Raw genomic sequence first — 14,019 nt, 5'->3', positions numbered from 1 at the left:
ATGTTGAGGACTAGATTTTTTGTGCGGACTTACTTCCCACCAAGCATGACACGTCGCGTCTACACGTCAGGTGGCGCATCGGTTTCGCTAAGCCTCGTTTATGTTACGGAGTAGCCGATGAAATCGACTTTCTCGGAAGGGAATTTATGTGTATGTACCATTCTTTACAAACCGAGCACTCCTGTAGAGTAACTTATGCGTCGGACAGGTCGCGCTCTTCAACGATGGTTGAACGTTTTAGAAAATTTACAGAAATAGAACGACCCCGATCAGTTAATTGAGTTTTTTTACTATCCGCAACTTGCGCTGAGATCATCACCATGACCGATTGCCCCGTAACTGACTGTAGTCACAGTTGAATTCGATCCTCCAAGAGATAGAAATTCATTTTGTATACCTTTAAGGATTCGGTATCGATTTTATTCAAACTCCATTCATTTACAAGCAATATGATACAAACAAAAATCAGAAGTTACGCATGCTAGATTTAATCCGTGTTTTAATTTTTAATGATTTTCAAATTGAGGGTAATATAGTAGAACGCGGCCTACAATTTGACAAGTGTTGGCGGTTTTAGGCAACCTGTAGCTTACACCAAATCAAAATAACTGCCGGTTTTGCTTATTTCTAATCTTTTTTCTTACGGGAAAATACCATAAAAGAAATATTACGCAAGAATGAAAAAAGGAAAAATCGAATTGAATGCAGTATGTGGAAGTTCGCACAAAGCTTTATTGACAAAATATAAAATAATTACGATCTGTAGAATTTTTTACACATTGTCAAGTGATAAGGTAAAACTTGATGTAACAAAGCAAAGAACAAAATATTAAATTTGTACAAATATAAGAGAAACTGTATATAACATAATTGATAATAGAAAAATAAAATGACGCGTTATAAGTTCATTTGAAATGTACAGCAAGTAGCGTGATATTTGTATGGAGGGCGGAAGTTTAGGAGGTATCAATACAATAAAGTTTAATATAAATAGCATATCAATTAGGAAATTTGGTCTTTATTTCCAAAAATATCTCCCCGCTGGTGGACTGTCCAAAACCGCCTGGAAATACAAGTAACAATTTGTGAAATTTGTTTCCGCTCTTCTTGCATTTTATAATAATGTGCGACAAATCGTAGAGGAATATAATAATAATAATTCCCAGCAGTTTCAGTTTGTCCATTCAGGGTTTCATTATGGAATTATTGGAACAGCCACGACACAAAACACGAAATGAGAAAATCGCTGTAAATGTAATAAAGATTCAGATTAAGGTATTTATTACTTTATTTGAAATATCGTATTGCTAGTATAGATAGAATTATACAAAAAATTCATATGCGATTCTAAGCATTCTCAAAAAAAAAAAAAAGTTCTCCTTCTGCAGCGTTTGTGATTAAAATAGCCTTTCCAATACCCAACTAAACCTCTGCCCAGACAAACAAGTCGGAGTCGCGGTAGTAGGATTATTGAAATCACATAGTGATAGGAGGATATCATTTTACAGTAATATAAACTACCGTCCCAATTGCAGCGAGTGAAACGATGGACAGAAGAGACGAAGAGCGGAATTATCAGAAGGAATCGATTTATGGGGGTAGTAGTGGAAAAAAATCGGTTTTCGGAGGTAGGGAACATTTCGTGAATCATCTCACTGTGACAAATACAGTGAAAACACCTTGTGACAAGAGCAGGACGAGAAGCAACGGTGAATAAAATGTTTTTCATCTATGTCAATATGAATCCTCTAAAATTTTACTGAAGCGTTAATAACTACCAGTTGGAATAATGTAGCGATTACTGTGAACACCTAATATTCAATATCCTTAAAGTTTACACGAATACTATTTGAAGTAAATTTAAAACAATGTTAAAAATTAAGTGAAAAACAATTCGCTCTTATGCAGATAATGCGCGCAGATTGCAATTCTATTATTATTTTTTTTTCTTTTTTGAAAACTCATATACTAGAATCAGAATGTAAGAGAAAATAAAAACAAAAGAAAAAAAATCAAACAACAATTATGTTATATATTATTATTCACTCACCAATAATAGGTAAAAGAACACAAGCTATTGGTAGAGCTATTCTAGATATATAAGAACGATTCTACAATTATTACAGATAACAAACGTTGAATATTATTTATTAGACTTTATCCAAGGCCCTCAAATAAAAATCGCGAGATGCCGGGATGTCGGATGCGCGCACGCGTGCAGAATATCCCTTTTTATTATTAATATTATTATTACTTGCAATTGATTATTTTTTCCTATGCCGGCGAACCGTACAATGTATAAATATCAATATTATGTATATGTAAATTCGCTCGAAAACCCGTAATGAACAGGTAAACAAGCAGTCGCTTCTGTATACTCACACCATCAGAGAGATCAAGGTTGAGAGCTCTTATTTTGCCACTTTTTATTTGTATTATAATGAATTATTATTGATTATAGCCAATAATTAGTCAGATTTTTGGTTTTTAGATCAAATCTGCAACGTTCATTGGCATCTCGTCGATATGGGTGTTATAGAACTGCTCGATATCCTTGAGGGTACGCTTGTCATCCTCTGTGACAAAGTTTATAGCTACTCCCTTACGGCCAAATCGTCCACCGCGTCCAATTCTATAAAAATAGAGATTTTGTTAGTGACTGATGCTCAGGACAACATTTGGCTAAAATTTTCAAGTACACTCGAAGCACCCCAATAATTTTTATAGTGCATATTCAAACCCTGTAGTCAATATATTCAATCTAAACAATAAGTCCTAGAGAATTTCGTATTTTCAAAATCAGATTCTGATTTTCGTGAAAAACTATTTCTATAAAAAATATTTGAAGTTATTCTGCCTCTGTAAATTGCGTGAAACAGGTAACAACAATATGATTTAACACTAAACAGGTTATACTCATCAAGTCGCATATCATATGAAACTTGAAGTCTTTGACTGATGTTCGAAATCAAAATTACCTGTGAATATAGTTTTCTCGGTTGGAAGGTAGATCGTAGTTAATGACAAGGGAAACTTGTTGGACGTCAATACCACGAGCTAGCAAATCAGTGGTAATGAGAACTCTGGAAGATCCAGTACGGAATTGTCTCATAATGACGTCACGCTCTTTCTGTTCCATGTCACCGTGCATCGCCGATACGGTGAAATCACGATGATGCATATTGTCAGTAAGCCAGTCTACCTTACGCCGCGTGTTGCAGAAAATAACCGCCTGTGTAATACTTAACGTGTCGTACAGATCGCAAAGTGTTTCCAGTTTCCAATCTTCACGCTCGACGTATATAAAGAATTGTTTAATACCCTCCAACGTCAATTCTTCCTTCTTCACCAATATACGAATTGGGTTTCTCATGAAACACTTTGACACGTCAAGCACGTCCGCAGGCATTGTTGCCGAAAGCAGTATCACCTGGAATGATAATTAAAAATAACCAATTAATCTTATGTTTATAATATCTGTGTGTAAATAGATTTAGAGTTTCAGATTCGATAGCATTCAATTTTGTAAGAAATAATGGCTAAGAAAATATAAGTCAAAGAAATCCTGAAATACTTGAAATGATAATTAAAACATAATTATTATTTACTCAATGAAATAACAGTGGAATATTCTATACAAGAATGACTTTGATATTTTCTAGGGAGAAATTTTTTTTCGATACATACCTGAACTTCGGTCGGAAGTAGCTTGAATACATCGTGAATTTGATCTTTAAACCCACGGGAAAGCATCTCGTCGGCTTCATCCAATACGAACAACTTAATGCTGTTTGCACGCAATGAATGTCGACTGATCATGTCGTAAACGCGACCTGGAGTGCCAACAACAACGTGAATGCCCTGCTCCAATTTACGCATATCATCACGTACGTTCGTTCCTCCAATACAGGCATGGCATTGTGCTTGCATAAAATCACCCAAGGCAATAACTACTTTCTGAATCTGTAGCAAAAATCGTGGAAATATTCATGATTAAATAGAGTTATTGGATTCAACACGATGACTATCGCCACAAATCCTCTCAAATCTACACACCTGTTGAGCAAGCTCTCGAGTTGGTGCCAAAATCAAAGCCTGGCACTCACGAATACTGGTATCTATCTGTTGCAGAATAGAAATTGAGAAGGTTGCCGTTTTCCCAGTTCCTGTAAAATAAGATATAATGATTTAATAATAATAAATATGATTTAGGAGGGAAGAGGTCAGAAATAAACGAGTGATCGTGTTTGTGTCATCATAGCTAACTAATTTGTATTAACAGATATGACGTCATAATTAATGATACAGCAATGAATTAACAAGAAAAAAAAAAAAAATACTCAATTGGAAACTCTTATCAATGGTTTTGGGAATATGAGAATAAGTTCGGTACGGGTTTGTAAAATCGAGAAAGCATGATGCCTGTAATTATGGATTGATAAAAGACCTTGATTATCTTTGCTTGTGAGTTCTACAGAGAATCGTTAATCCAATGCCTGCTTCAACAGATAAGCAATTTTCGTTCTTACCAGACTGGGCTTGGGCAATGACATCATGACCTTTGACACAAGGAAGGATAGCACGCTGTTGAATAGCCGATGGTTTCTCGAATCCATAAGCATATATTCCACGCAGCAACTCTTCTTTCAAGTTCATGTCATCAAAGTTATCAACGACCTGTTAAATTGTGTAAATAACAAAAATCAAGTGACGTGCTCATGAGAACAATAATTTGTTGACGAAGTTTTGCCAATTCAAATCAAATACTGGTAAACTTACAACTTCCCAATTGGATTCGATGATGCCATCGGGATCCATTCCCGGAGGGCCATCATAGGCGGGCTGCTCGCTTTCGCTCGGACCATTTTTAGAGTCGCCCGACCATTGATCTTCGTTTCTACAAAATAACTTTACCTCCTTAGCCATTGTGCATAAAGAAAGAATGGGTCATGTTTAGCAGACACACTGCAGTCATTGCTTAAGGTCAGATGAATCATAAATCCCAGATAATGAAAACGGATGCATAGGTATGCCAGGAGAAAAACCAAAAAGTATTCCAAGTTATCGGAAAGTCCGTACGACTAAGACGCGATTTAGTGACAAGATAAGAATAAAAGAATAAAGTAAAAGGTAAACTGCAATAGCGTGGCTCACCGTCTTCTGTTAATGAATGCAAAAAGAAGTGGCAAGAAGAAATACGACTGACACGTGAGTAAGACAATTGTCGAAATTAACAACGGGTATGTCGCCGTGACTCAAAGCACGGTGAATCGATTATAGGGACTTGATATTTGGACTTAAGAATGAAAATAAAATGCTATGGGAGTAGTCGGAATGAAATGCAGCAGTAATGGGGAGCGAAATTATCCGAAAATGCCAAAGTTTGATCGCACGCCATGTTGTCAGGCGGCCTGCGCTCGTGCATCATCATCGCCGCCACCGCAGATTCATTTTGCAAAAATATAACATCGAGCCGATTACGGTTAGAATCGTGTTAATTTTGGGTGGATATTTACTCGCTCCCGTTAGCTTCGTATTATTAATCGATTCAGTGCTGATTTCAGGCGGTTTAAATGGTTATAAAAATTTAACTTACCTTCTTTCGGACGTATACGACATGTTCCACTCACAGTAGCGCGACGGAAAGGACGAAGTCTTATTGCGTCACGGGGAATTTCCTACGCACGCACGCCGTCCGCCAACTAACGGCGCTGCAGACTAGACGATGTTGTGAGTAATAAATTTGTTTAAAATCGTTCGTAGTACTCTTGAGAGGTTCAATAAATTTGTTTATTTATTACTTTTTTTCAAATTTTTAGTATATTTTATACCGATATTATTATTTTAGATTATTTTTATAAAACTTTTATGTTTCTGCGCATAAAAGGAAGCTACGTCATTACCCAGGTCTCCTTGCGCGGGAGAGGACGAGCGGTACTGAATAGCGCTAAACTCAAAATTTCTCACCACTAATAATTCACGACGGAAACTGTGGGTTTTTAATTTGATGAAGAAATTCTCATTTTATGCATTATTGATCCGTTGTTATTTCACAATAAACTTTCCTACGTAATGTCATGGTTATATGCGCGTACATTTGGCCTGATAATTTGCTTTCTTTATAAATAATATGCTTAAACGTTTCACAAAGCCAATAAACACATCACTCGTACACTTTTAAAAGGTGTTTGCTTCACTTTTTGGTTTTTAGTTAGAATATGAATTACCACACGATATCTCGCGATGTAAATATTGGGGCCAAAATGTGCTACTATTTATTTATTTATTTTTCACAGAACTGGAACGATCAATTACGTTCAAGAGGTACAAGCTAGGCATAGAAGCCTTTGGCAACAGATCCAGTTTTGTTTTTATTGTGAGTATAACATGTGAAGAAAAATATTTTTTAACCATCGCTGCCCTGTTCAAACTCAACAAATCTGAATGTGATGATAACAATTCTTGTCGAATAGTATACTTAAATTTGAATAACTTTTTATGCTGCAGTTTACAATTAATGGATAATATGTAACTTAAAACTTTCAATAGATTTGAGACTCTGTGTAAAATAATAATTTTTATTCAACAAGTGTATAAGTAGTTTTAAAATTACATAAATATTTATAAACATAACATCGTCTTTGCTTACAACCTTTATCACAACCTGCCACACATATTGTTGTATTCGAATCGTTTCGGAATTAACAAATTCTTCTGATGATTTTTTGATCATTGCATACCTTCGTGATGGAAGAAATGTCTCAAATTCGATGTATTAAAATAGTTTTGGTGAACCGTTCAAAATACAAAGTGATTTTGTCCAAAGTTATAACTTGAAAAAATAAATTTCAATACACGAATGTGCTTTACGAAAATTGTAGAATTTACAAACAGATATTTTTCGTAGGTGTTTCAACGTCAGACTGCATACAAAATATAAATATCAAAATTTTTTACGTGCTCATGGCGCAAGAAAATAACAATTAATCAATTGTTGTATCAACATAACTATTGAGCTGCGCGAAGAACATTTAGACGCTGTTTCATAGAAAAGCGCACCCTAGTATTAACAGCAGGACAGTAATTGGAAACACAGTATACATTCCCATTCTGGGATAACAAGTTGAAGTAAGCAGCGTCATGTTGTTATCTTCGCGATCGATTCCATTCCTAGTTGGTATTTCTACAACAACACGATCTCCGGAGAGTAATGCAATACGAAATGAACATTCAGTTTGATTAATACATGACTCAGTGACATTTTCGAATTGATAAGTTGGCTTGTATATATCGAAAATGGCATGCATATCGTTTGAAACATAATCATTATCACTGTAGAATATGTAGTAGTAGTAGCCACTTTCTACGACATCGTGTTGAGTATGGATCCGCTTGCTGTTTACTAAGAAACTAACGTTCGTACATAATTCAGAGGGATCAAATTCCTGAGTAAGCAATATTTGTCCATTGTAGCATGTTAGCAAACCATTTTCAAAACTTGAAACGGATGAATCTTCGTCTGTACTTGTAAAATTGAAAGCATTACCACCATGTTCTACTCCTCTATCTAATAACACCGATGGCTCAATGGCCTTCGGTTGTCTTTTATCTACATGGTGTTTGTTGTTTTCAGTTTCTATTCCATCATCCTCAATATTTATTCCTTCAGAATAAGAGTTTAACTCGGTTTCCAACTTGCGTATATGTTCTTCACGCTCTGAGAACAATTCTTTATTACGGGAATGTGTTCCACGTTTCTTTAGACTCCTGCGATCAATATCTTGTGGTTGCAGTACTTTTTCTTTTCTTTTCTGATCATCAGAAGTTGAATTTTTAGTTCCATTCTTGTTATCCCACTTGTTATTGATATAATGCATTTTTTTTAGCCTGTGCCTAAGCTTGTCGATACCTTTTTGAGTGGAACTTTCATGAACGGTAGAATGTTTTTGTATATGACTAATAGCCGCCTCTTGTAACAACGCTATTTGAAGATCTGTATTGTTTGAGACTTGAGATAAGTCTAAGCCGGTGATACTTTTGGGAATTGGATGATTTGTTGGATTCATTTGGTCACGAACATTACTTCTGTCCATATTGGTTTTTCCACGAAATTTTAGCTGGTTTTTATTGTGTGGATCGATTAGACTGTCGGAATGAGGTGTTGATACAGTTTGATTAGCTTTCTTATTATTCATCGATAATTGCCCACTCATTTTTTGAGCATTTGATTCAACAGTAACGTGAACTTGTTTCGACATGAGTAGGTAATTTTCTTCATTCAAAACTTTCTGATCAGTGTGTTCCATTATACCGCAAGTTCGCAGACTTCTGTCTCCTTTAATAACAAGTATAGATCCACCTGGGAATCTGAGAACAATAGAATTAGGTACAAATTAAAACTGGAAGCTTTTATGTTGTCGAAACTATTAATTGCATGTACATAAATTAATGATATAAGTTTGTTTTCTTTTTCATAGTACCTGGAACAAACAGATAGAGCTACGGTTGCTCCTTTGAGAAGATAGAAGCCCCAATACTCCAAGGTGTCGTCAGGCAATGTCATGCTCTTCTTGAGTCTCAAATGCTTTCGATACGATGTTACCTCTGGTCGCTCAGGTACTTGGAATGCATGGAACGGTGTGTTCATTGTCAAAGTGTGCTCCTGTGAGTAAAATTAACTCTGAATAATTGAAATATTATTAAATTAAAAAGCTGTATTCGTCGTATTTTCTATTTATTCTAATTTCATAAAATGATATATTCACTGTCTGAAACAATTCTTCTTTATTATCTTACAGAGCAAAATATTGTGGAAATTCCATCTTCAATTTCGATTACATCGGACTCTGCTACTGTGTATACAACGCTGGCATATAAGCTGTGACGCAGATACAACGGAATTACCAGTAACATGACAGGCAGAACAGTAGTCAGTGTGCAAAATATAACAATTCGTGTTACACCATGCATTTTGTGGAATTCTGTAAAATTTTGATCAACCTCTACTATGTAATTACGACAATGCGATATCTTCACCTATGTATAATGATAGATTATAAAGTACTATTAGACTATTCGTACAACAATTACTGTGTATATAATTATAATATCTTATGTTACAATTCTTTGAGGAACGTATATAAATATATATATATATATTTGTGATTTATCTTCAGTAAAAGAATCATCCACAAATTGACTCTAAAACAAAATTTTAATGCACTAAATTATAAATGTATACATGTATTTCTTATAGGTCATTACATTATAAGGTATGATGAAAAGTGTTGCAATTGCAATATTATAATTTAATTACTGCATTATTTCGATACCATTAGCTCCTGATACTTGATTGTTAACGAGATACTGATGATTGTTGTACTCTTGCAATTTGGTAATTATGTTAAACAGAGAACCACTACATGAATAAAAATACAAATTTGAAGTTGGAGGTCATACTGCTTGAATTGATAACATTGATCTAAGTACTTAATTTTTCGGAGCAGTATATCGCGTTGAGTAATTATCTAGAACTCTATTGTGACGTGATACTCATGCCGACGCTCACGCCGATAGGGTAAAACAATAAAACTTGGGTAAACATAATTACAGATAGTATATGTAAGTAGCAATTTACACGAATGCTTGATTCTTGAACTATCGTACATTTTGGTAAGTTAGGGCACACATTGGCAGTTGTTGTCAATTTCTGCCCAGGGTAAAATCCGCACCTGTCAATAGAACAATAGCAGCGAATAGCTGTTATCAACACGCTCGGAGGATCATCGAGAAACTGATGGCTAGTCATCAGACTCACGGCTATCAGTTTACATTAATCAGCAAGTGAAATACGAATATATTTTTAATAAACGGACGTGGCAATTTCCAGTGTAATCATGTGATCGCTACCGTTTTCTCGACACGCCTCAAGCCACTGCGCAGTCTCGGAATAAATGCTCATCCCTATCTTTATTATCAAACGCTTGAGAGTGAATGAATTGTTGCGTATTGGCATGGAATTGGCTATTAATAAAACTGTTGCTTGCGGTATATGGTTGCGACCTCTAGCGCTCATGGATACAAGCCTATGGACGAAGACAAGTCTGTGACAGAGACACGCGTTGGCGTTGACATTTCTAGCGGAAATCATAGAATTATGGGGGTGCCCAGGTCGATTTCGACGTGTCGTATGGTATATCTCCAAATATCGCGGGTCGCAAATTTCAAAAGCGAGAGCGAGCTTTCCAGCCCTATTCTATACACTAATCTGAACAAGAACGCTCCAACGCATTTTCACTTGACGCAGAAATAGAGAAACGGCACGGATTCTACAAGATCGCAATTGTACATACGTAGTATTTATGCCATTTCTTTATTTCTGCGTCACTTAGATTGGATTAAATTTTATTTATAGTTTATTAGGTTTGTACGTATTGATTTTCGTATGCACCGGGTGGAGGGATTCAACGAGGGACAACTAATTGGGAAATTACACACGGGAGATTATTTTATCTATCGTCACATTTTGGGAAATATGGGTACATAAGTGATTTTCATCGTCGTTTCTCAGCTGTTGGTCCTACGCTTTTTTTAATGTGTTTTTCGAGTTCCTGGGGTTCCAATTAGCCAAGAAACGGTCATACAAATCAATTCGGAGACCAGAAATTTTCGGCTCCAAAAATCGCAAAAAAAGTAAGGCTAACCCCTTTGGATTTTTGGCGAAAATTTCGACGACTTTGAAAAGTGCTGCAATTAATTCTTAAGGGCACTATTCCGACGTAATTTTTCAAGAGAAATCGATTGAGCGCAGTCCCAATACGCTGCGATTAACGGGTCAGAAGTTACAGCCGAAAAACTGCAGATTTTCATCGTCGTTTCTCAGCTGTTGATCCTACGCTTTTTTTAATGTGTTTTTTGAGTTCCTGGGGTTCCAATTAGCCAAGAAACGGTCATACAAATCAATTCGGAGACCGGAAATTTTCGGCTCCAAAAATCGCAAAAAAAGTAAGGCTAACCCCTTTGGATTTTTGGCGAAAATTTCGAGGACTTTGAAAAGTGCTGCAATTAATTCTTTAGGGCACTATTCCGACGTAATTTTCCGAGAGAAATCGATTAAGCGCAGTCCCAATACGCTGCGATTAACGGGTCAGAAGTTACAGCCGAAAAACTGCAGATTTTCATCGTCGTTTCTCAGCTGTTGGTCCTACGCTTTTTTTAATGTGTTTTTCGTGTTCCTGGGGTTCCAATTAGCCAAGAAACGGTCATACAAATCAATTCGGAGACCAGAAATTTTCGGCTCCGAAAATCGCAAAAAAAGTAAGGCTAACCCCTTTGGATTTTTGGCGAAAATTTCGACGACTTTGAAAAGTGCTGCAATTAATTCTTCAGGCACTATTCCGACGTGATTTTTCAAGAGAAATCGATTGAGCGCAGTCCCAATACGCTGCGATTAACGGGTCAGAAGTTACAGCCGAAAAACTGCAGATTTTCATCGTCGTTTCTCAGCTGTTGATCCTACGCTTTTTTTAATGTGTTTTTTGAGTTCCTGGGGTTCCAATTAGCCAAGAAACGGTCATACAAATCAATTCGGAGACCGAAAATTTTCAGCTCCAAAAATCGCAAAAAAAGTAAGGCTAACCCCTTTGGATTTTTGGCGAAAATTTCGAGGACTTTGAAAAGTGCTGCAATTAATTCTTTAGGGCACTATTCCGACGTAATTTTCCGAGAGAAATCGATTAAGCGCAGTCCCAATACGCTGCGATTAACGGGTCAAAAGTTACAGCCGAAAAACTGCAGATTTTTATCGTCGTTTCTCAGCTGTTGATCCTACGCTTTTTTTAATGTGTTTTTTGAGTTCCTGGGGTTCCAATTAGCCAAGAAACGGTCATACAAATCAATTCGGAGACCAGAAATTTTCGGCTCCAAAAATCGCAAAAAAAGTAAGGCTAACCCCTTTGGATTTTTGGCGAAAATTTCGACGACTTTGAAAAGTGCTGCAATTAATTCTTTAGGGCACTATTCCGACGTAATTTTCCGAGAGAAATCGATTAAGCGCAGTCCAAATACGCTGCGATTAACGGGTCAGAAGTTACAGCCGAAAAACTGCAGATTTTCATCGTCGTTTCTCAGCTGTTGGTCCTACGCTTTTTTTAATGTGTTTTTCGTGTTCCTGGGGTTCCAATTAGCCAAGAAACGGTCATACAAATCAATTCGGAGACCAGAAATTTTCGGCTCCAAAAATCGCAAAAAAAGTAAGGCTAACCCCTTTGGATTTTTGGCGAAAATTTCGACGACTTTGAAAAGTGCTGCAATTGATTCGTTAGGGCACTATTCCGACGTAATTTTCCGAGAGAAATCGATTAAGCGCAGTCCCAATACGCTGCAATTAACGGGTCAGAAGTTACAGCCGAAAAACTGCAGATTTTCATCGTCGTTTCTCAGCTGTTGGTCCTACGCTTTTTTTAATGTGTTTTTTGTGTTCCTGGGGTTTCAATTAGCCAAGAAACGGTCATACAAATCAATTCGGAGACCAGAAATTTTCGGCTCCAAAAATCGCAAAGAAAGTAAGGCTAACCCCTTTGGATTTTTGGCGAAAATTTCGACGACTTTGAAAAGTGCTGCAATTAATTCGTTAGGGCACTATTCCGACGTAATTTTCCGAGAGAAATCGATTGAGCGCAGTCCCAATACGCTGCGATTAACGGGTCAGAAGTTACAGCCGAAAAACTGCAGATTTTCATCGTCGTTTCTCAGCTGTTGATCCTACGCTTTTTTCAATGTGTTTTTTGAGTTCCTGGGGTTCCAATTAGCCAAGAAACGGTCATACAAATCAATTCGGAGACGAGAAATTTTCGGCTCCAAAAATCGCAAAAAAAAGTAAGGCTAACCCCTTTGGATTTTTGGCGAAAATTTCAACGACTTTGGAAAGTGCTGCAATTGAATCTTTAGGGCACTATTCCGACGTAATTTTTCGAGAGAAATCGATTGAGCGCAGTCCCAATACGCTGCGACTAACGGGTCAAAAGTTACAGCCAAAAAACTGCACATTTTCATCGTCATTTCTCAGCTGTTCGTCCTACGCTTTTTTTAATGTGTTTTTCGAGTTCCTGGGGTTCCAATTAGCTAAGAAACGGTCATACAAATCAATTCGGAGACCAGAAATTTTCGGCTCCAAAAATCGCAAAAAAAGTAAGGCTAACCCCTTTGGATTTTTGGCGAAAATTTCGACAACTTTGAAAAGTGCTGCAATTAATTCTTCAGGGCACCATTCCGACGTAATTTTTCAAGAGAAATCGATTGAGCGCAGTCCCAATACGCTGCGATTAACGGGTCAGAAGTTACAGCCGAAAAACTGCAGATTTTCATCGTCATTTCTCAGCTGTTGATCCTACGCTTCTTTTAATGTGTTTTTTGAGTTCCTGGGGTTCCAATTAGCCAAGAAACGGTCATACAAATCAATTCGGAGACCAGAAATTTTCGGCTCCAAAAATCGCAAAAAAGGTAAGGCTAACCCCTTTGGATTTTTGGCGAGAATTTCGAGGACTTTGAAAAGAGCTGCAATTAATTCTTTAGGGCACTATTCCGACGTAATTTTCCGAGAGAAATCGATTATGCGCAGTCCCAATACGCTGCGATTAACGGGTCAGAAGTTACAGCCGAAAAACTGCAGATTTTCATCGTCGTTTCTCAGCTGTTGATCCTACGCTTTTTTTAATGTGTTTTTTGAGTTCCTGGGGTTCCAATTAGCCAAGAAACGGTCATACAAATCAATTCGGAGACCAGAAATTTTCGGCTCCAAAAATCGCAAAAAAAGTAAGGCTAACCCCTTTGGATTTTTGGCAAAAATTTCGACGACTTTGAAAAGTGCTGCAATTAATTCTTCAGGGCACTATTCCGACGTAATTTTTCAAGAGAAATCGATTGAGCGCAGTCCCAATACGCTGCGATTAACGGGTCAGAAGTTACAGCCGAAAAACTGCAGATTTTCATCGTCGTTTCTCAGCTGTTGGTCCTACGCTT

General features: G+C 36.9%; 3 protein-coding genes across 11 annotated transcripts in view; 1 reads left to right on the top strand and 2 right to left on the bottom strand.

Moving 5' to 3' along the window:
* LOC124405541 overlaps positions 1 to 8,670 on the top strand; it is a 176,443-nt gene extending 167,773 nt beyond the window's left edge. The window contains exon 13 of one of the 2 annotated variants that reach the window (XM_046880531.1): positions 8,478 to 8,670. In XM_046880531.1, coding sequence (XP_046736487.1) covers positions 8,478 to 8,497 — 20 coding nt within the window. In that variant the 3' untranslated portion in view covers positions 8,498 to 8,670. The remainder of the gene's footprint in view (positions 1 to 8,477) is intronic. The other variant, XM_046880534.1, reaches the window with a different exon arrangement.
* LOC124405543 (eukaryotic initiation factor 4A-I) lies at positions 1,002 to 5,726 on the bottom strand. Of its 2 annotated transcripts, XR_006929120.1 has the most exons (8): positions 5,597 to 5,726; positions 4,780 to 4,897; positions 4,530 to 4,677; positions 4,057 to 4,166; positions 3,688 to 3,963; positions 2,979 to 3,430; positions 2,383 to 2,632; positions 1,002 to 1,063 (listed from the first exon to the last, which is right to left on the bottom strand). XR_006929120.1 is itself a non-coding variant. In XM_046880543.1 (7 exons), exons 1-7 carry the CDS (start codon positions 5,617 to 5,619, stop codon positions 2,488 to 2,490), a joined length of 1,272 nt encoding a protein of 423 aa, XP_046736499.1. In that variant the 5' UTR covers positions 5,620 to 5,726; the 3' UTR covers positions 1,002 to 2,487. The 2 variants fall into 2 exon arrangements, 1 of the variants encoding a protein (XP_046736499.1); XM_046880543.1 differs by having other exon boundaries at positions 1,002 to 2,632.
* Positions 6,551 to 9,987, bottom strand: LOC124405542. 7 transcript variants are annotated; one of them, XM_046880539.1, is made up of 4 exons: positions 9,876 to 9,987; positions 8,797 to 8,981; positions 8,481 to 8,662; positions 6,551 to 8,367 (listed from the first exon to the last, which is right to left on the bottom strand). In XM_046880539.1, the coding sequence occupies exons 2-4, from the start codon at positions 8,968 to 8,970 to the stop codon at positions 7,044 to 7,046; spliced, it is 1,680 nt and encodes a 559-aa protein (XP_046736495.1). In that variant the 5' UTR covers positions 8,971 to 8,981; positions 9,876 to 9,987; the 3' UTR covers positions 6,551 to 7,043. The 7 variants fall into 7 exon arrangements, with proteins under 7 accessions (XP_046736495.1, XP_046736492.1, XP_046736497.1 ...); XM_046880536.1 differs by lacking the exon at positions 9,876 to 9,987 and adding an exon at positions 9,667 to 9,868; XM_046880541.1 differs by lacking the exons at positions 8,797 to 8,981; positions 9,876 to 9,987 and adding exons at positions 8,766 to 8,768; positions 9,667 to 9,868.
* Positions 9,988 to 14,019: the final 4,032 nt, after the last annotated feature.

The sequence above is a fragment of the Diprion similis genome, chromosome 4 (assembly GCF_021155765.1).
Source record: "Diprion similis isolate iyDipSimi1 chromosome 4, iyDipSimi1.1, whole genome shotgun sequence".
NCBI classification, from domain to species: Eukaryota; Metazoa; Arthropoda; class Insecta; order Hymenoptera; family Diprionidae; genus Diprion; species Diprion similis.
Note: the sequence above shows the minus strand (reverse complement) of the source record. Positions and strands in the feature narration are given on the sequence as shown.